Raw genomic sequence first — 22032 nt, 5'->3', positions numbered from 1 at the left:
TTATTACATTAGTAGAATTTTAACGGGAGCAGAAACTCGCTACCCGCATTTGGAGAAGTTGGCCTTAGCCCTTGTAGTCGCCGCTTGAAAGTTAAGGCCTTTTTTCCAATGTCACCCGATAGCGGTGGTAACCACCTTTCCCCTGCGGAATATGCTTCATAAATCCGAACTTTCGGGTAGGCTAGCCAAGTGGGCCGTCGAAATGAGTGAATTTGACATAGAATATAAACCTAGGACTACGATTAAGTCACAAGTTTTGGCCGACTTTGTGGCCAATTTTAGTCCAGGATTGTTACCTCTGGCTACCAAAGAAGTAATGATGGTGTCAGAATCGACATCAGGAGTTTGGACCCTATATACGGATGCAGCTTCCAATATAAAAGGGTCCAGGCTTGGCATAGTATTGACCACACTTTCGGGAGAAACCCTAAGTCAGACTATAAGAACGGTTCCTCTGACTAACAATGAAGCGGAGTATGAAGCTTTGATTGCAGGACTCGAATTGGCCTGGGGACTAGATTTTGAGGTTATAGTAATCAAATGCGACTACCAGTTAGTGGTGAATCAGGTCTACGGGATCTTCGAAACCAAAGAGGAACGCATGCAACAATACGTAGCAAAGGTTCAGGCTATTCTTGCTCGGTTCCGGGAGTGGTCGATTACACATATCCCAAGGGAGGAAAATGCAGAAGCAGATGCATTAGATAACCTTGGCTCATTAACAAAATGAAGGTATCGGACTATGGTACGATTGTACAGCTTATGCACTCGGTTCTGGACGTAGATAACTATTTTGAGTTAAACGCGACTAATTTGGTCTAGGACTGGAGGAATGAGATAATTGATTACATCGAGCACGGAAAGTTGCCTGAAGATCCTAAGGCATCCCGGGCGATGCATGCCAAAGCAACACGGTATAACTTCAAAGGAGGTCAATTGTATAGGAAATCTTTCCAAGGCCCGCTGGCCCGATGCTTGGGAGCCTCTGAAGCGAACTATGTTATGCGAGAAGTTCATGAAGGAATATGTGGAAATCATTCGGGCGCAGATTCCTTGGTACTAAAGTTTGTAAGGGCGGGATATTACTAGCCTCGAATGGAGCAAGACGCCAAAGCTTTAGTTCAAAAATGCGATAAGTGTTAACGCTACGCACCATTGGTACATCAACCAGCAGAACTGTTGCACTCGATTTTGTCTCCATGGCCTTTCATGAAGTGCAGAATGGATATCATCGGACCACTGCCACCGGCCCCTGGAAAGGTAAGGTTTCTTTTGATTTTAACTGACTATTTTTCTAAATGGGTTGAAGCAGGTCCTTATCAGAAGATTGGTGAACATGAAGTGGTGAATTTCTTATGGAAAAACATAATTTGCAGAATTGGAATACCAAAAGAGATAGCCTACGACAACGGGCCATAATTTATAGGCGCAAATGTAACAAAGTTCCTTAAAGACTTGAAAATCAAAAGGATCACATCTTCGCCCTATCATCTAAGCGCAAATGGTCAAGTGGAGTCAACGAACAAAGTGATTATACAAAATCTCAAAAAGAGATTGGAAGTAGATAAAGGCAGATGCGCCGAAGAACTGCCCAGAGTACTATGGGCGTACGGAAAAACGACCAGATCGAGCACCGAAGAGACTCCTTTTTCCCTTGTGTATGGAGCAGAAGCCCTGATCCCGGTGAAAGTAAGGGAACCTACCCTGAGATACTTTCAGGCGAATGAAGAAGCGAACAACGAAGCAATGTTGGTCAATTTGGAACTACTCGATGAACACAGGGACTTGGCACATATAAGGATTGCAGCTCAAAAGCAAAGAATAGAAATATATTATAATCGAAGAACCAACCTCCGTTATTTCAAAGTAAGAGATTTGGTTTTAAGAAAAGCAACTTAAAACACCCGGGAACTCAATGCAGGGAAGTTAGGTCCAACTTGGGAAGGCCCCTACCGGGTTTCAGCTGTCACCGGGAAAGGATGGTACGAGTTGGAAAATCAAGATGGAGAAAAGTTGCCAAGCAACTGGAATGTAGCATACCTCAAGAGATATTATTGTTGATGAAAATCACGTGTACTAAAGGTATGTGCATCACTCTTTTTCCCTTCGCCCAGTTTTTGTCCTAATTGGTTTTTTCTGGCAAGGTTTTTAACGATGCAATAACGAAAAGCATTCTACGAAGAAAAGTTTCAACAGCAGCAATAAGACCTTCTAATAACAAGGCACACAAGCGAATAACCACTCCGGAGAGGTTAGATAATCTTTTGCTCGGTAGCAAAGTTCCCACCGGGAAGTTAAGTTTGCTATCGAACTAAGGTTACCCGACCGTTCACAAGTGCAAGCCACTAGGGGATTGTTAGATAGTCTTTGGCTCGATAGCATAAATTCCTAAGGGGAAGTGAAGTTTGTTACCGAACTAAAGAATATTATCTAGCAGTTCATTGGTGGAATCCTCGAAGGTGCAGAACTTCCAGTGTTCAAATTCGCATTCGAACACTAGGGGAAATGATATGAGGATGCGACAACAATGACTGCTAGGTCAACCGAAATACGAAAACCGGAAATGTAGTTATATCATCGAGACTGGGGACTGCGTGGCCAGCCCCGTAGAAATAAGTTGTACAAGTAGCCACAAGAAATGGCAATTTCTTATTTAGCATAACGAATGCATATGTGCTTTTTGAAATTGGAAGGAATAAAGTAAAGTCCTTTTATTTCTATCTTGTTTCTTGTCGGAATGATGAATTTTTTTGTCATTTGAAAGTTAAACAAGTACTTTAAATGCTAGTGCTGTAATGAACAAGAGACGTCCTCTTCAAGAGCACCGTAAACATAAGAGGGTCCTCTCATATGAAAACCCTCACGATAAAGGGTTGATTTCGGAAGAACTTGTACCCGAAATCCAAATGCTTTCTGGGGAAAATACACCCAAAGCCTGCATAATCAGATACAAACAGTAAAACTTGCGCAAAACACTTAAGCAAGAAAGAACGCAAAGATTAAAACTTGCACAAATGTTCAAACAAAAGAACGCAGAAAGAATCATGAAATACTTGAGCAAAAGATGTTTTTATTTACAATAATTGTTCCAAAACGGCACAAGTACAAAAGATAGGAAAAGAAATGAAAAGCTAAACGGCTGCATCTCTGGAGTCCGGAGGAAGAGAATTATCCGCGCCCCCAGGGGAAGTGGGTAGATCTGCCACCGGCTCGATATCTTAACCTTCATCATTTTGGCCTTCAATATCTTCGCCTTTTGGTTCCTCTTTAGTTCCTGAGAACTCAGAACCGGAACCAAAAGAATCAGAAGCATCGGGCCTGGCCGGAAGACCCCTTTTAGTAGCTGACTCCTGCTCACGGGCTTTAGAGATTTCGATATCAAAGTCGATATCACCTGCTTTAGCCTTTTCAAGGTTTTTCTCCTCATGATATACATAACATATGTTGTTTCAACAACGAGGGAAGCCGCTCGACGCTTGAGTTCTTCTTTAAGTTGGTCAACCTCAGCAGAAAGATTTTCTCGTGCGAGTCTAACGGACCGAAGGCTAACATCGAGATCACTGACAGTAGAGTTGAAAAGTTTGTTATGCTCAATGGTCCTCTTATACTTCTCCTCCAATAGGGCATATTTCACCCCGACAGCAGCAAGCTCTTCAGTTTTGGAGTTCAAGGCTACCTCCAAATTATTTAATCTTTCAGTGGAGGCTACCTCGCGATCGGATGCAGCAAGTACGACACTATGGACTTCAGCCCATTTGGCCCTAGCCTCTTCGAAATTGAACCCTCAGTGGGGTGATCTCTTGGCTAAGGGTCTCTACTTCTTTCTCACTTTGCTGCAAACGAGACTCTTACACAGCAATCTCAGTAGCTTTGGCTTCTAGTTCTGAGAGGCGAGCAACAGTTTCGTCCCGCTCGGCCAAAAGTTGATCCCGCTCGGAGGTAAGTTCTTACTTTTCTTGAATCAACCTTTGGAGACCCTCGGAAGCAAGGAAATTGGACTACGAAATAAGAAAGGAAAACTCAAAATACTGCTAAATCAAAGATAGAAGAAATGACAAAGGAAATGAAGAGTATACCGTTGCAGCATTGTGTATAGCATTGTTCAACAAGCACTCTCCCGAGAGAGCCTGTATCTTTTCCTAATCTTTTTGTGAAGCCAAAAGCTTCAGATAGTTTGCAAGTTCCACCGACCGGGATAACATATTGCACCTGGTAGAGACCGAAAGAGTAACGCTTCTCCTACTTTGCGGATCTTCTGAGGGGGCGGCGTAATTTTTCCCCAAATTCCTATGAACCGGGGACTGGGGAGAGGAACATCCTCTTCTCGGATGGACGCGGCCGGTGGAGATGTTGTAGAAGTTGCTGGTGGAAGAGTCAGTGAAGAAGGAGATGAAGCTGATGGCGTTGAAGGATAAGAAGTGTCTACGGCAAGCGCAGTGCTAGGTGTTGGTTGCTCGTTAATCGAAGACGGCAGGGACCCGGAACACAGCCCCACAATACCGGGCGCAACGACTGGGATCTGAAAACGGGAGTTGGCATTTTCCACCATCTCAAACCCCCTCAGAGCGCCGAGGCATCATCCTCGGTTAGTGTAACTAACTCAACAGATTGAGTAGTTTGTTGAGCTGAGGAAGGTCGTCATCTTCTGTGTAGAGAAGCTCCCTCCTTGTTGGCTTCTCCATCATCGTCAATCATCACGGTATCTATGGCTGGCCCGGGTAGAGGGCTCGTCACAACGACTTTCGGAGATGACTCGGGGGTGGCATTCTTTGCCCTCTTATTCTTTCCCCCGACCACGGAGGAACGCCTTCTTTTTGGTTGCTTGTTCTCCAGCTGTGGACTCCAAGGAGAAGCACTCGCACCAGAAGCAGGCCCGGAGATACATGTTCGATTAAACGCCTCCTGAAGCAGCCTCGCCGTATCAGAAGGATCAGCCAAAACATCCTCCTTGGGGATGACAACCGAGCCATGGGATAGACCTGAATTCACGAAAGAGAGAAAGGATTAATTAATCTCCTCACACAAAAAGCAAAGACGAGACGAGTTTAAGTTACCATGATTTTTGGTCTTCCACCCGTATTTAAGGGCCAGTTCTTTCCACGTACGGGTTTCGAGCGTAGTGACGTCCAAGATTTGCTGGACCCACTGGTCCAAGCCTTCAACCCTAGGTGGTACCCATCGAGTTGATGAAACAGGCGAAACAAGGGGGATCAATAATGATATGAGATGATCTCTAATGAAGGAAAGATTAAACAAGGAACTTGCGAGTGCAGTTCCATGATTCCGGAAAGGATGAAGCCGTTTCCGGAATGATATCATTGGTGGTAATTGCAACGAATTATTCCATCCACCCACGGTCGTTGTCATCATCCATGTTACATAGTAGAGTATGGAGGCCACGTTTGCTGAAGTTCACCATTCCCCCACAGAAGATCTTGGGGGAATAGAGGTTCATCACATGAGCTAGGGATAGCTCATCTCCCGTTTCTTGGCACAGGCGCCGAAGACAAGCAATCGTTCTGCACACGGAAGGACTTACTTGTGCTAAGCACACCTGGTAGTGGAGGCTGAACTCCACGATAACGGAGTCAAGTTCTCCACTCAGAGAAAACGCCCCCAAAGTGAAGGGATATATATAGAAATATGTAAAACCCTTCTTGGGTAAGGCTACCCGCTCCGTCAGATCAAGAGCGATAATGTCTAAATCCTGGCAATGGCAATCTTCCTTCACAGCAGGAATACTGAAAAGATGGATGAAAGAAGGGTATCTGCCAACGGCCCATGTACGAGGGTTAGTGGAAGGAAATTTCCCTTCGAATTCTTTAGTTGTGACAAGACTTCTGGGGATGATGGTACTCACTGTATAAGGAGTAGCCTTATCGGCTTTGCCTTTGTTCTTTGAGGAACTAAGGTTTTTATAAAAGAAGAAGTCATTCTATGTTAGAAAAGAAGGAAAAACTTTTTTCTTATGAAGAAAACAAAGAAAGGTTGAAGAACAGAGTACGAGTTGAATGAAGAGAGTTTGAAAGAGTTTGAAGAATTATGAGGTTTGAATGAAGGAGTTTGATGCGTATAAGTGAAGAAATAGGCGGCTAAAATCGTGGCCATAATTACCTCGATAACCGGCAAAACTAATGCTAAATCATGGGATGACGCGTGTTTCGGGCATTAAATGCGGAAAGACGTGCATCTAATCAACCGTCAGAAACTTTTCAGAGGGGTCAGTAAATTTTTCGCCAAAAAGAATATTTCTACCAACCTCCCGGTGACACAAAGTTATGCCACCGGAAAGTAGAGGGACTAGAGTATGGGGTAAAATATGTTATATTAAATGATCGCATGAGAAAGTGACACATGGAGTCGAAGATAGAGGATTGCTGAAACCGAAGGCAACGATCTCATTTGTTACCAGAGAGAATGATATTCATAAAGATGAAATAAATGTCCGTCACATGGTAGCATTTAATGATGAATATTCTACATCATTTAGTATACTGCCTGTCACAAAAGGATATGGCATTCATGCACGCCGTTACACATTCTTCAATGGCCCTCATAATTGACATTAAAGAGGGGCTTGATCCTAGGAACTTATTCCCTAGGTACAACTATAAATAGTGAGCTCTACTATCATTGTAAAGGACACGAATTTTCTGGCAAACTTACGCTATACTCTGTTCAAAGCTTAATATAATCTTATCTTCTTGCTTTTTGATTTCATTGTTGTTGTGCCCGGAAGCCCCGCTCCCGAAACTATTATTTCTGCTATTTCGTCTCCATCTCAAGGCTAAGTATTGCATATTTATATAATTTATCTATTATTTCAGGATCAAATTAATTCACTTATCTAAAAATCACGCATAAATTTAACTGTACCGTTTTACGGGTAAACAAAAACTTCATTCGAAAAGTTTCTTCTGATTCTAGAAGATATTATAAACTTCAATTTGTAGAGCTGAAGTATTAGAGTATATGTAAACGTGAGTTTTTGACCAAGAAATTTAATAAATATAGTGCAGTTTTCTGGAAATTAACTATTTTAACATGATAAGTGGAGTAATTTTCAACTGATATTTAACAAGTTTAATTGATTAAATCAGTTTCATTAATCGCATTCACTATCAAGTTATCACTCTATTGAATATCAGAAATTGTTTGTGATATGTATACACACATAACTCTCTCTCTCACTCAAACACACACACACTATTAACCAAATGGGAGAAATGGGATCTTTATGTTGCAGTTGTCAAATTTTACTATGTTTAGCTTTCCTCCTTCCCACCTTCTGCAATCGTACTAAATATAAACGTCAGAGATAGTAGTAATTAATCAATCAAAAAAAATTCTAGTTTGACAGGTCTTTTAATAAGCTGTGTTCTTTTTAACTTTTATACCGTTCTCTCATTAAGTTGTTTTTCCTTGTAATTCTTTGAAGCTCTATATAAATAAATAACCATTCTAAAGCTGTCCAATTTTTATTCTTAATTAGTTAGAATTAAAGAAGTAAAGAATGAAGAAAGGGGGAAGAGGAAGACCGAGGAAGAAGCAGCCTTTGGTTTCAGAAGAAGAAGATCAACGAAAACTCATCATCTCAACTTCCTCCTATTCTTCCTCACTGGACAGGCCTGAGTTCTTCAAGCTCTTCGATCCTCATCGCAGCTCTCATCAACTTGTACTAATTTCTCGAACTTAACACATATATTTTCGTATTGTTTGAACCATTTCTGCTCATAAATAATGTAGGTCGATGAATATATAACGATGTTGTCTAAGTATTTGTTTCTGTTTTTTTATTTTTGTGTACTTCTTGATGTATATTTACTACATGTTGTGTTATTATAATATATACGCGTGCATTTCCTTTTTATCAGCATATATATATATATATATGTCCCAGTATTTGTGTGTGAGATTTGCTTGTGGTGTGGGGTGAAGAATGGTGAAGGGTTACATATTTGCACATTTTATGTGTGATTTTGTGTCCACATTAGATTCACGAGTTAAGTTTGATGAATTTAACTTTAAGATATTTTTAGCACGAAGTTACTGGAGTTTTAAATTTGGGGGTTCACAATTTAATATCTCTTGATATTTTAAATTAGAGCTCGAATGATCTGTAAAAGTTTAAAACTTAAGGTTTAGAAGGAAAAAAGTTCAAATAACTTTTAAAATTATTTCAAAAAAATTCTTTCAACCAAACACTATTAGAGACATGTCATTTAGTTTTTTACGAAACTCAAAATACAATAACAACAACAAACCTAGTGTGATCTCATAGGTGGGGGCCTCTATAGACCCTTGGCGTTTGGTTCAAGGAAAAATATTAGACAAAAATTTTCTCCTATTTTTGAATAAACGCCGAACATAGAGATGTCTTACAGTTTTGAGTTGGTATGCTACCTCTGAAATCGGTCAAATCAGTCGCAAATCGGTCGAAAAATAATAAATTAGCGACCGTCAAATCAGTCGCAAATCGATCGAAAATTGTGTTTTTTCGATCGATTTGCGACTGAAAAGTGTCAGTCAGAGAACACGTGGTCGCAATATATTTGCAACAGAATCAGTCGAAAATTGGCGATAGATTTAGTCGCAAACTGAAAAATATGGGGACATTTGAAATTAAGTCATTTGCGACCGAATCAATCGCAAATTTAGCGATTGATTCAGTCACTGACCAGAGTTAAAAAAAATATATAAATAAAAAGTTCCGATTGATTTCGTCGGAAAATTAGAAATAAAATTAATTTTTAATTAATTATTCCGACTGAAACAGTCGTAAATATTGATTAATTTTTTAATTTGCGACTGAATCAATCGCAAATCTGGGTAATTCCTGGTGAAATTTGTGACGGATTCAGTAACAAATCTAAGCATTTTAAAGCAAAATCTTGCTGTATTTCTAATTACACTGCCTGCCAAATAAAACATCCAACCAAACACCTAACAATCCAAAATTCAATATTTTACTACAAAATGAACAGTAATATTTATAACAATTCAACCAACTAATCAAACAACCAACTATCAAACAACATAAATTAAACATATCTCTAATTTCAACTCTAAAACATTCAAATAGCATATTCAGAATCAGTCTCCTCCTCAGACTCAATTGCAGCTCCTTTCTTGCTTTTCTTTTTTAATAATTTTTGGATCAAATCATGAGTTGCTTGAAATTCTTGCGACATTTGATCCACTTTTTGACGCATAGCTTCTATGTATTCTTGGGAAACTGATGCCCCAGTGAATAATGTTGCTGGTGGACGATTGGAAGTATTAGCACTTAAGTTGTTTCTTAACTAACATAACTTGAATGTATAAAAATTTTAACTCTTTAAAATATTGTTCAACTTTAACTATTATAACCTAAATTATAAGAAGTATTAACACTTAAGTTGTTTTTATATAAACAAGAATTCCATACTTATAGAACATACCCAAATTATTCTAAATTTTTTCTTGATTTACTATTGGATACATACAAGTATACTAGCCATTTTCACAAGAACATCTAACTAAAAAGAAAAAAAAATAGCTAATTAATCTAAACAAGTAAATTTTTAACAAGTCACTATATACATATTATATTGCAAAAATTATTGCTAATTTATCTATACTATATTGCAAATTATATAGCTAATTTATACATACTATTTTGCTAAATTAATAAAAAAAAAAACCTGAAAAACGGCCAACGGATCTGCTGCCGAACCACCACCGGAGGGGAGATGAGCAGCCGGATTCCTGCACCAAAAATGAGTTAAACAACTTGGGAACAAACGATTTGGGTGAGGTGGGGTGGAGGATGGAGAGGGAAAGGGAGAGGGAGAGGGAGAGTGAGGAAATCATACCTTATATGGTTAGATTAGAGGGAAGAATCAAGAAAAAATCAAGAAATATAGCGGGTGGGGGCAGAAAAGGAGAGGGGAGGAAAGAGGGAAAAACTAGAGAAGAAAGAAGAAAAAATGGGCTAGGGCTATAACTAAAAATAGATTTGCGACCAAATCGGTCGCAAATTTGAAATTTGAACTTTCAAATTGCGACTAATTCGGTCGCAAATCCCGTTGACCAGTCAGACCTCGTTTTTATTGAAGATTCCGATCAAATCGGTTGAAACATTTAATTTAATTTTTTTAAAATTTTAATTTTTGCGACTGATTCAATCGCAAACCATAAAAAATATTTTCGCGGTAATTGCCGCGTAATTGAGCGACTGAATCAGCCATAATTTTGAGCCAAAAAAAAATAATATGTATTTTTAATAAAGTTTCCGACCGAATCAGTCGAAAATTGCGACCGATTTAATTTTGTCACAATTATTCAGTCGCAAATTTGCTGTTTTTTTAGTAGTGAACCTTTTGTATTGCAAAGCATAACATTTAAAAGGTCTAACACTTTGGTTTTTACAGAAATTATCAAAGGACTTCACTAGGAAATTTGGGGAAACTATCAAAGAAAGAACCACAATTAAAGACTTGTGTGGGCATGTTTGGAATGTGTCTGTGGAAAAGACAGAAGATGGACTACTTTTTATTAGAGAAGGATGGGAAGATTTTATCAATTATCACTATGTGAAGGGTGGCTACTTCTTGATTTTCAGATATGAAGAGGACTCTTCCTTCACAGTCAAAGTACTTGGCTCAAATGGTTGCAAGGAATGAGTGCCTATTGCTATAGAAAATATTGAAGGAAGAGACTCTTTGATATATAGTTAATGTTGTAAACTTAAGACACTGTATCTTTTGAGTTATCATCATTATCAAAAAAGAAGATATCTTTAAAAAGGATTTCTTTTGCTCCAATATTTTATCCAAACAGAGAAATGAGATCTTTTGGAGAAGAAAGAGATCATTATACCTTTAACCTCGTAGATGTCAAAGTTACCATTTTTAGCTTTCGTATCTCCTTCCCCCTTCTGCACACAAAAGACATCGCTTTCAGGTTAAAAGAAGCCAATAAGAAATAAATTCTATGTACCCTAGAACCTACCGTTTTTGAAATTTCTTCTATAAATCACTGCCAATCTGATGAGAAAAGAAAAAAAGGCATCCTATTTAAAAGCTAAGGTCTTGATATAGGGCTCTGCTTTGCTATTTAGTATAGTGACCCTCAATGACACTGATAATAATCGTAAGTACTCTTGAGGGGAAAGCACATCAGAAGTGGCTTAAGGAGACGTGAATTCTTAAGTTATTATATGCTATCGCAAAAGAAAAAAGGAGATTCAATGCGACTTATGTAACCGGATGAATGAAGGCGGCAAAACTTCGCTCCTGTTGCTATATTGACACTTTCTTCTGCTGCTGAGATGTATTTTATAATATTGATATCTCAATCTCCCCATAAAGTCTAATACATGTGATAATGCTTAGAAGCATACAAACATCATACAAAAGTCGAGCAATATAACGTCCATGATTTTAATTTGATCACCTTCAAGTATGTGTTTCTTTCTCTGTCCCTCTTTACCAATTTTCTTTAATGGAGAATAATCCCCGGTAACTCAACAAGGAATTCATCAAGTTTGAACCATAATGAATGACTCTTATGCCGTTTATTCCAGTACAAGGTGGGACTAATTCAATCGCTCCATCCCACCCCACTACACCACCACCAAAAAAGAAAAAGAAATAGAAGAAGAGACAATGTTGTAATGATTTAGAAAGCATAAATTCGCATCTCTAAAAGCAAGATTGTCAAGAAAACAAGTACTAAAAATGAAAGGGTTTACAGGAAAGTCATAATCTTTACATCGCATAGAAGGGAATCTCATTTCCAAAAAAAAAAAAGATACAAGGGAATCAAATCATCAATTTTACAGTTCGGGAGCTGAAAGGAACAAGACATTTTTACACCTAGCCCCAACTCAGTACTGGTCAATGACAGAGGAGAATGATCTTAAAATCCATACTTAGCCAAAAGATTACAACTCACACGTCGGATTGGGTTCTACCAGAAAGACACAAAAGCACTACATTGTTAAGGAGAGGAATGTCAAAATAATTTATATTATTTTACCATCAAGACTGCATTACCAAAGAGTTTGGTTCACGGCCATGTACCCTCAACCTATAAATGCATGTGTGCGGTATCCCATGGTTGGACGTAAAATCAAACCGGATTGTGTCAACGACACTAGAGCCTACAGATTCTAAAACACTGAAAGTCTGAGCATTGCTCTTGTCAAGATCATATATGAACTCCGTCAAAAGGAACATCTTCTCGCTATCAGCTGCTAGATCAGTCTCCTTTTTATCATGAAGCCATCCGGATATCCTGCAGTTCTTCGGAGCACTGGACCTATCGTAAGCAACACTCTGTTCAAAAATATCCAGGAGTTGTTAGTACCTTGGATACCTAAGAAGCATAACAGCAGAGAACCAGAAATCTTTTTTGTGATAAGGTGTGGTGTATGCAGAAGCTCCACCGGTTACCTGTTACCTCCCGCCAACACAAGTACCGAGTAACTCTGCCCACCTAGGCTTAGGTAGATAGGAAGAAATCACCTAGTGTTTGTCCCTTATTGAGTTAAGGCCACATCCTTAGGTGTCGGAGCACAAGAAATCATTCAACATATAGCAAGTTAATGATATAAATTGCTCATCAAGTACACTGCAATACTGCATCATTAAGTGGCGCTGCAAATTCACTAGCATCAATAGAGTGCTAATCACAGCAGGATAGACACAGTGGGCAGAAAAATCAAAACTTCATGGTGGTCATAAATAATCGAAGCTAAAATGTGGGAAAGAGGACAAGTACTGATACATAGCAAACATGGTGAAACTTTCTTTTTGATAACCAAGAAATCTCCAAGACCTTGCGGCCCATGGTTTGAAACTAGGTGGATAATAGGCCATTAAACTTGTCGCTATGAATTTTTCAATTTAAGTGTTTGAAAAATCAGTCTGTGCGGCTCGGGGGGGGGGGGGGAGCATGCAGAATGCTTACAAATATATGCTTATGTCCAATGGACACAAAACTTGTTCAATATGAAAATTCACTTCCCAAATGTGATAGTACTTACAAATATATGCTTCTGTCCAATGGACACAAAACTTGTTCAATGTTTTCATACCATGTCTCATGAAAATTCACTTCCCAAATGTGATAGTTTGTTCACACAGTTTCATCCTACATTAGCCATTAGGACCGTTCACTGAAATATCTCAAAAAATGTGATTTAAGGTCTACAGCTGCTCAGCAAGGTCAACACGCATGTTACTTCATGCCACACTTTTGCTGATAAATCTTTTTCCTAAGACCTTTGGTTAAAATTATTGACCGGTCAACCAGTGTTGTTAAAGGCGCGCTTAAGCCCTGAAGCGAGGCTCAAATTATGTTGAGCGCTTCGCCTCGCTTTGTGGGCGCTTCAGTGTTGCATTAAGGCTCTAAACCATACTTTTCCTTGCCAATGAGTGAAATCCCGAAAAGACGACACTAAATAATTGATACTTCACCTTATCATAATTTTTTCCAATTTCTTTGTCCATATATTTGTTATTCATGCTTATAATTATTGGTGTTAGACTACATATACATATTTTTACTCTTTCTCTAGTTGCGCATTTTTACATTAAAGTCCACGCTTTATTTGCGCTTAAAGCCCCAACGGACCTTGGAGCTTTTTTTGCGCTTTTCGCCTTTGATAACACTACGGTCAACATAATATTGTACATTGCTTAGAGCTATGAAACTCCTAGCCTTCTATTCAATCTAACAGAGTAAGAATTCTTGCTCAAGGTTCACCCTAATTGCTAGAGTTCAGGTCTCAAGTATGAAGCATCACAAAAATAGTTTGCGAAAGAAATAAGGAAACTCTTAATTTTAGGATTCCAATATCACCCTTAATGCGAAGATTTCACCACCACACAAATGGTATGAATTTTTTCACCACGCGTTTCAAAAGATTTTATAGTCACACAAATAATTTACAACCACAAGTTACAAAAGTTTTCCCTTTTCCTTAAAATCCTAAGGGGAGCCTTGGCGTAACTGGTAAAGTTGATGCCATGGGATCAGGAGGTCACAGCTTCAAGCCGTGGAAATAGCCTCATGCAGAAATGCAGGGCAAGGCTACGTACGATAGACCCTCGTGGTCCGGACCTTCCCCGGACCCCGCGCATAGCGGGTGCTTAGTGCACTGGGCTGCCCTTTTTTCCCTTAAACTCCGTGCACAGTCAAATAGGTTCACATAAATTGAGACAGAGGGGGTAAATAACATTTGTAACAAAGCATGAGTGCTCACTAAACCTAGGTAACTAATAATATTCACTTATCACAGTTCAACATATTCACCAATGAGAACGGAATTGGCCAATCATCACGGATATCAACAAAATTAAGAACTAAAGATATGGCTGGAGTACTTGTTCTCAAGAGAACAATGGTGCACTAAAGAAACAGTAGAAACTAAAATAGGCTGATCGGGCACTTCAACAATGAGAAAGTAGAAAGGTTCAAGAAGGCGTCTAGAAACTTTTCAATATGTTCACCAAAAGGTAAAATGGACAATAAAACCGTTTGAGAAATGGGGGATAGAACCCTTCTCTTCTTTTTTTTTTTGATCAGGTGGGGGATAAAACCCTTCTTTGATGTTATTACCAATTTAGAGCCAAAAAGGCACACTGTAATCAGGACAGGTGATTTCTATAGTCATGCTACTGATCAGTAGACAAGAAAGCAAGTCTGGAGAATTATCCAAACAAAATAGACTACCAAGTATCACTTAAAAAGTAGAAATGGACAGAAATCGAGGTCCACTTTAAATAATGGAAGAGATCAAATGATGAAGATAGGCAAGCAAAACAAAAACAATGATGAACAGATAAGCAAAAGTACACAGAACAGAATACATCTTGGTCTGGGTAAGAACCTACCCCAGACAATTCTCAGCAATCAAACCATAATGATCCAATATGAGAGGATACCAACAGAATCAGTCATGTGCCCGGGTCAAGATTAGCGCAGTTATCTGGTATAGTTGGCAGATTAAAGGTTTCCAGGGCTCTAGAAACTGAAAAAGACCCAGGCATTTCAAAATAACACAAACAGACATAAACTTATAAATATAAACACATAACTGCACGTATGTACCTATCACAAACATAAGCAAACAACCATATAGTGGAGAAAGTTTGCCATAATAATCACACTTGTGGATGCAAAAGCAATTGAATATATTAGTTCAAATGATCATAGCTAGGAAAGGAAAAGATAGAGATGAACAGGATTTTCAGGTATGTATGTGAAAACAGAGGTGAAAGGCTACGAGAGGGACACAATGAAGGCAAATGAGGATGTACTGAAGAGAACAACTCTCAGCTATTACAGGTGTATCTAAAGCAGAATACTTGATAGTGCCGATATGACTGATTAGTATGAAAACCATTCACCTGCGATCTATCACTAATCTTCAATTAATTTTCCAGCCAACAATTGCCTAGTTTGGGGCCCAAACCATCAGTTTTGGATCAGTCCAATCAGTTATCCAAGTTACATTCCAATAAAAGGAATATATACAAGCATTATAGTATCTCCAGATAAAGCTCCTCTCATTAGAATGCAGGGTATGCCAATTGTAGAATATATCCCTCGATCATTAAAAACACAAACATGAGGTAGGACGGGCTTGCCGCTTCTAGGTTAAAGATTCTCACCCCCCACAAAAAAAAACTCTTACTACGAAAGAGAAGACTCACTAAGGCCTTGCCTGAGCATGCACTTTCTAATTTCGAGTCCTTACACTTAAGTTGCACGTTAATTGGAGGCTTGAGGTGAATTTATGAAGCATGCAAATTAGTAAGCAACACTAGATGGAACATACTTTCATTCTGATTAAAACTGGAAAACTTACTTTTAATTGTACACATTTATATATAATCTACTTGTGCTTCTTTTGATATTCTCAATTTCCATAAACATATTCAAATATGTTGTCTAGGCACAAAAAGGCTCAATTCATGCTGACCCAACCTAGGCTCAGACCGATCAATTTCAATTGAAATCTGAAAGTCATGCTCAAATTCAATTGTGCTCATAATGACTAAGATGTCAGAAGATTCCTAAATTCATGCTTTCTGAGTTACTCATCACATAAAAAGTCACATATACTCATGAAGCTCAGATAAACGCATCATACTAAACAGTCAGCATCCCCATAAGCAGAAAGAAAAAATGATACAATAGAATCATCACTACTATCCAATGGAAAAAGTGTTACCTTTGCAACATGTTCCAGGGTGACAGCTTCGGGTATAATAGGTGTCCGGAGTCGGATCTGGACAAAGCCCCTATCCCCTTTAAGGGGAAAACACTGACCAGGTTCTCCAAAGCTGGGTGTAAGAATCTTCTGAGCATCATTACTAACTGCATTCCGGTTTAACAAACTCCAAACATCACCACCACCAGACTTCGTAATAAATGGCTCTGAATGCTTCACTACGCGAGCCCCTCCCGAAGCCAATGCATAATCCACCCTCCCTAATCCATCAGCAGCATGTTTCTCTATCTCTTTTTCCACTACCTCTCTCGCATATGCCCGAAATTCATCCAAACTCTTATCATCAACTTCCGTGTCACCTTTAGTCTTCCTATACTCCTCAAATAAATTATTTAGCTCGTCCTTGGACACCCAATCTTTCTCTCGAAATTCATTCATCAACTTCTCCAAATTTTCACTTCTGCCACTCACTTCCTTCAACTTCAACTCCAATTCCTCCCCTTTCTCATGCACCTTCACGCTCAACTCATCCCTCACATTCCTAATCCCTGAATCGAGTTTTTGATCAATTACTTCGATTTGCACTTGCATCATTTTCGTAGTTTTCTTAACAAACGACTCCATTTCAGCGAATTTTCCCTCAAAATCCCCAGAAATTACAGCGAGACCATCAGAGTCGTTAACATTATTCGAATTCATAACAAGTCTACGGACCATCTGAATTAAACCAACTAAAACAAGCAGCAGCAACAAATTCTTAGTGAATACACTAACCACAGTCAACCACCTAGGCTTAGGCGGTTTCGAGGGTTTCTTCGCTGCTGCTGCTGCTGCTGAGCCGCTAGCACGGCGAGTAGAGGATGTGGGAGCATTTGTATTGGGCAAAGGTTTCTTCACCACTTGAATCGCATCTCGGCCGTCGCTTCTGAAGGAAATGTTGGGGGTTGAAATTGGATCGGCCGCGGCAGCAGCGGCGGCGGTCGCTAAGTTGGAATCGGCTAAATCTAGGGCGGAGGGTTGTTTCTTCTCGACGGCTCGGCGACGGGTTGAGCCCGAGGCTGGATTGGCTGTGATGGATACTGTGGAAGCTGACATTGTTGCAAAAAAAATCTCAAGAAAACCCTAGAAATTGAGAGAGGGAATTTGGAGAGATAATGGAGGGACGTGAAGACTTCAAGTTCAAAGTGGGAGTGAAATTCAAATGAACCGGTTCGATCCTTTTGACTTTTAAAGGCGTCCCTTTAAGTTGAAATTTTGACGAGGCTGTTTTTTCCGTCTAAACGGCTGTTTGAATTGGAGATTAATTTGTTTTTTGTTGGTGAGTCTACGTAAGAAAATTAACTAAATAAAATTCTTAAATTCTTTTTTTAAATCACGTGAAAAAAACTTTATTTCCTAAAGAAACTTCATTTTCTAAAGCGCACTCTCCGAATTATCAATCTTATTTATGCTTGTATTCTTCACTCTTCAGAAAGTATGCACATGTCTCCCTCCAAATATATTTGATAGTAATTTTATTTGCTTCCAACAAATATTACGATCTATAAACAATACTTTGTATAGTTGCTTGAATGAGGAGAATTAATCTCCTCTTAAATTCAACATACTTTATATATGTTTGTTCTTTGCATCTTTTTATACTTGATGTGTGGCTATATTTCCATAGTTTCGTACATTATGTGCCTTGCATTTTACATGCTTTAATGATAAATTACACTTTATTTGTGCATAAGAGAGTATATTTCATGTGTAGGTGAATTGGAGATGAAAGTAGAGCAAAAGGGGTACTTAAACGTTGAAAGTGTGCTCGAGAACAGTGAAAATGAGAGACCAGGCTTTAGCCTAGCGAGGCCAGCCTAACGCCAGGCTGGACTAGGCTTTAGCCTGGCGAGGCCAGCCTAACGCCAGGTCCAATCCGAGTTTTTGAAGACTTAATTCGTTCCGGGTTTTGACTAGGACCCGGCCTACATGTTTAGCGTTTCTTCTACACATATAAATAGACCTAAAACACCACTCGGAAGGGGGTGGTTTTCAGCAGCCAAAGGGGTTCTATCAGCAGCCATGTTTTTGGGAAGCTAGAGGCAAGGAGAGCTGGTGGAATCACCTCTTGGGAGTTAGAATCATCTATTTGTACATCTTTTCATCTTTACTCTGTATTTTAATTATGTAAAATATTTGGGATATTGTTAATATAAGTATGAGTAGCTAACTTTCTAATCTAGGGTTTTGATGGAACCTATTGAGGGATGATTTTCTTGTTATGTTAATATAGATTTGTCGTAGTATTTTCTCTATTTGTTCAACTATATTATTCTTGTGGTTGATTGAAGGGCTCTCAATTAGATGTGCCTATTTAGTATGTATTACTCGGGAGAGAGTGCATATTTAGGTAGTTGTTGAACAACATCACTCCTAAACGTATATGAGGGATCAATACGGAGGTTTAAAGGTGGAATTAGGGATAACGAAACCTTGGTGCGATCTGAGTGAGCTGTGCTTAATGCTAGCTAGCGTAATTTGGGAGAATATGTCTAGTAAATTATGGTAATTACTCGGAAAAGAGTTACGACAATTAGAGTGCTCATGGTCGATAGAGAAGACTTAGGCAAATTTGTAGAAAACGTAGCGGAAAAGATTCTGATAATTAGGGAAATTATAACTCTAGACCTCCTTAGTCATGTCTATAATTTCATCCATGTTAATTGATAGTTTTAGTGCTTTCTAGTATTTGTTAGTTAATTAGATAAAAACAAACATTATAATCTTTATAATTAGGAAATTATTCGAACTTGTGTTTCTTTGCAATATTGAACAGCTGTAGCTAAGCCTTAGTTCTCTATGGGATTCGACTCCGGACTTGTAAACCGGATTATATTTGCAACGACTGCTTAGTCCTTTTTATAAGGCATAGTTGGGCGTGATCAAATTTTGGCGCCGTTGCCGGGGATCTAACGGTATAAATGTAGGTGTACGTATTGCTAGGTTGCAAGTTTGAACTTTTTTTTTCTTTTTTTTTCTTGTATTTGATTTTTTTTTTTTTTTTTACTTGTTGATTTTAGAAACATGGCATCTTGGAATTATGACAGTTTTGATGCTGGTAATTCTACTTTTGATCCTCCTTATGCATATTGTGGAGGAAATCACCCATGGCAAAATTATCAAAATATTCTTGAAAGCGAGTTATGTGCACCAACTCAATCTTATGTGTAGAATGCGTGTGATATGTGTAGTGGTCAAGATGGTCACTTTCATGGTTGTGCTTATATATCTTATCCTCCCCCAATCCCTTACTTTGATGGTTCTTCTTTTTCTTGTGAAGTTAATAGGAACAAAGAACCCAGGGATGATGACCCGAAAGAGATCAGTAATATGCAAAAGTGCCTTGATATGTTAAAGTGCCTTGTGGAACAAAATAGTAAAAGAGAGCTGCAGATAGAAAGGCAAGAGAAAACTATTCACAACTTGAAAGTTCAAGTGAATCAACTGGTTGAAGATCTTAATGCTCAACAAGCCAATATTGTGAATAGTATCCAAGAAGAGCGTGAATTAAATACAGAAATTGAGGTAACAATAGAGGGGTCCATAGTAGAACACCAACAATCAATCAAACTAGAATTTGAGGATGCCGATATTGTAAAAAAGATACTAGAGTCAAGCAAGGACATTGATGATACATATTTAGTTGACTCTAGTGTCATTAGTGTTGAGGATGTAGACAGTCCCAATGTTCATGTAGTTGAACGCATTGGTCCACACTCCAAGCATTTTTCCACATTGTGTTTGGATGATGATATAGAAATAGAGTCATCCGAGCCACTTGAGGAGTCAGGGAATGAGGATCAAAGCGCCTACATTCTGAAATGCTTCTTGCGAGAAAGTCGGGAATACACATATCATCTAAAGGCCAAAAAGTGCAGAATACTACATTGTTTTATTGGGCCAGTCAGATTCATTCCACCACCCCAGGAGCATGATCACAGAGTAGAATCAAAACTTGGGGTCCAATTCATATGTTCAAAGTGGAGGCAGAAAGTGATTCGTGTCATGCCGCGACGTTAAATCAAGCGCTTGTTGGGAGGAAATCTAACTTTACTGCTTTATTTTATTTTTTATTTTATTATTATTTTTTGTAGTGTCAATTTTTACTTTTCTAGGAGCATGAAAAGCAAAGCTATTGGAAGGATGCAACAACAAACCAGATAGTTGGAACTAAGTGTGAGGTACCCGCACGAAGGACCAAGCGTGGAAGAAGTCTGAGTATCCCATGAGTTGCTAGTGTTTCGGCCTTTGGCCTACCATGGAGTCTCTTTTACCCTCTTATTAGTTATGGTGTGCATTGGGGACAATGCACAATTTTAAGTGTGGGGTGAGGAGATTGTCTAGGTAACTTTCTATGCTATTTTAATTATGTTAGTTTAATTGAATATTTTTTTATTTTTTTTAGAGAACAAAAATAGAAAAGATTGGACTTTTCCCAACGATGGATCAATTAGACAATTTTCTTGAGGGATTTAAGTCGAAAGGAAAAAAGACAAAAAGATTTTATTTTGTTAGGTAGTGTAGTAATTCCCCCTTGGTTTTTCTTTGTGTCGCGGTTCTTTTCCAAGGATTTTGTTTGAATCGGGTGTAGTTAGTTTTATTTGTTTTTAGGAATATGAACCATTGTGCCATGAATTGAATTGAAGTAATATCTCTTAGATTTGTTATGCCATGAGAATAGTTAGTAATATGGTTGTGACGCTTAGGCTCGGGTTTTGACTCTCGCATAAGTGCCTTAAATCGTAGATTCCTAATTTGCTTAACTGCTTTGACTGGAATGTCGCGATGAAACCAATCCTGATTGAGTTATGTACCATGTATGTGTGAGGTTTTGTATGTATTCTATGCATTGCATTTGATGTCTAGAACTTTTCTCGTGTGTTTGCAAGCAAAATAGTAGTATTGTTCAGTCTAGGAAGTGATATAGGCGTTTCTTTGTTAAGTCAGATATATAAAGTTTACCCACCTAAATGTTATGTACCGTAGTTAACCCCGTTGAGCCTATAATCTTATTTCTTTGGTAACCACATTACAAGTCGTACCCCTTTGTTTTAATCGACCATATATTTGAACATTTTCACCTCTCATGAGCACTTGAATTGTTATGAACTTTGTAAAAGTTAAAGTGTGGGGTGGTTGGTTCGGCTTTGGCGTGGAACTAATGAAATAAGGAGAAAGATGCACTGTTTTGAAAAAGTAAGAGTCACTTGAATTGAAAAAGAAAGAAAAGAAAAATCAGCTATATTGTTGTGAAAAATATTCCTTGATAGTGGTGACTCTTGATGTAATTGTGGTTAAAAAAATATATGGAGTTAATATAAATTGAAGTGAAGGTGGAGTGTTTGGTTTGGCATTAGTATGGGATGTGTGTTAAAGTATATGTATTGAAGTGCTTAAGGGAGGTGTAGTCACTCATATCCAAATGTATCCTACCCGGCCCGCAACCTACATTACAACCAATGAAAGTCCTACTTGATCTTAGACTGAATAAACTCGATTAGTAGAGTATTACACTACGGGCAAGCCTATGGTGCATCTTTTGTAGCATATGAATGTTATTTCTGAGAGCGAGTGAATTCTTCCTATATAGAGTTCCTACGGTCTTAAAATTCATTGTGTGTGGAACTAATCTCTTTGATTGGGTGAGGGCACATGATTCATAAAGAAAAGGTAATGTTGTTGACATCCATGTTAGAGTAAGTAAGTGAATTGTGAATAAGGCATGGTATTTGTGAGTCGAATCTTGAGGCGAGGATGTCACACTTGTG

The 22032-nt window shown here is 38.6% G+C and overlaps 2 protein-coding genes across 2 annotated transcripts; one reads left to right on the top strand and one right to left on the bottom strand.

Moving 5' to 3' along the window:
• The first annotated feature begins 7513 nt into the window (after positions 1-7513).
• On the top strand, positions 7514-10664 carry LOC142173665 (putative B3 domain-containing protein At5g66980). Its single transcript, XM_075239280.1, has 2 exons — positions 7514-7675; positions 10413-10664. Exons 1-2 carry the CDS (start codon positions 7514-7516, stop codon positions 10662-10664), a joined length of 414 nt encoding a protein of 137 aa, XP_075095381.1.
• A 1065-nt stretch (positions 10665-11729) lies between these two features.
• LOC107825682 (SUN domain-containing protein 1) lies at positions 11730-17441 on the bottom strand. Its single transcript, XM_016652568.2, has 2 exons — positions 16226-17441; positions 11730-12320 (listed from the first exon to the last, which is right to left on the bottom strand). Exons 1-2 carry the CDS (start codon positions 17318-17320, stop codon positions 12024-12026), a joined length of 1392 nt encoding a protein of 463 aa, XP_016508054.1. The 5' UTR covers positions 17321-17441; the 3' UTR covers positions 11730-12023.
• Positions 17442-22032: the final 4591 nt, after the last annotated feature.

Source organism: Nicotiana tabacum, chromosome 19 (genome assembly GCF_000715075.1).
Source record: "Nicotiana tabacum cultivar K326 chromosome 19, ASM71507v2, whole genome shotgun sequence".
Lineage (NCBI taxonomy): Eukaryota > Viridiplantae > Streptophyta > Magnoliopsida > Solanales > Solanaceae > Nicotiana > Nicotiana tabacum.
Note: the sequence above shows the minus strand (reverse complement) of the source record. Positions and strands in the feature narration are given on the sequence as shown.

Bases quoted from the DNA above. Each gene is read 5' to 3' on its own strand.
- LOC107825682 (XM_016652568.2), bottom strand. From the start codon at position 17,320: ATGTCAGCTTCCACAGTATCCATCACAGCCAATCCAGCCTCGGGCTCA. The intron at 12,321-16,225 runs GTAACACTTTTT...ATTTTTGAACAG, and splicing joins CCCTGGAACATGTTGCAAAG to AGTGTTGCTTACGATAGGTC.
- LOC142173665 (XM_075239280.1), top strand. From the start codon at position 7,514: ATGAAGAAAGGGGGAAGAGGAAGACCGAGGAAGAAGCAGCCTTTGGTT. The intron at 7,676-10,412 runs GTACTAATTTCT...TGGTTTTTACAG, and splicing joins ATCGCAGCTCTCATCAACTT to AAATTATCAAAGGACTTCAC.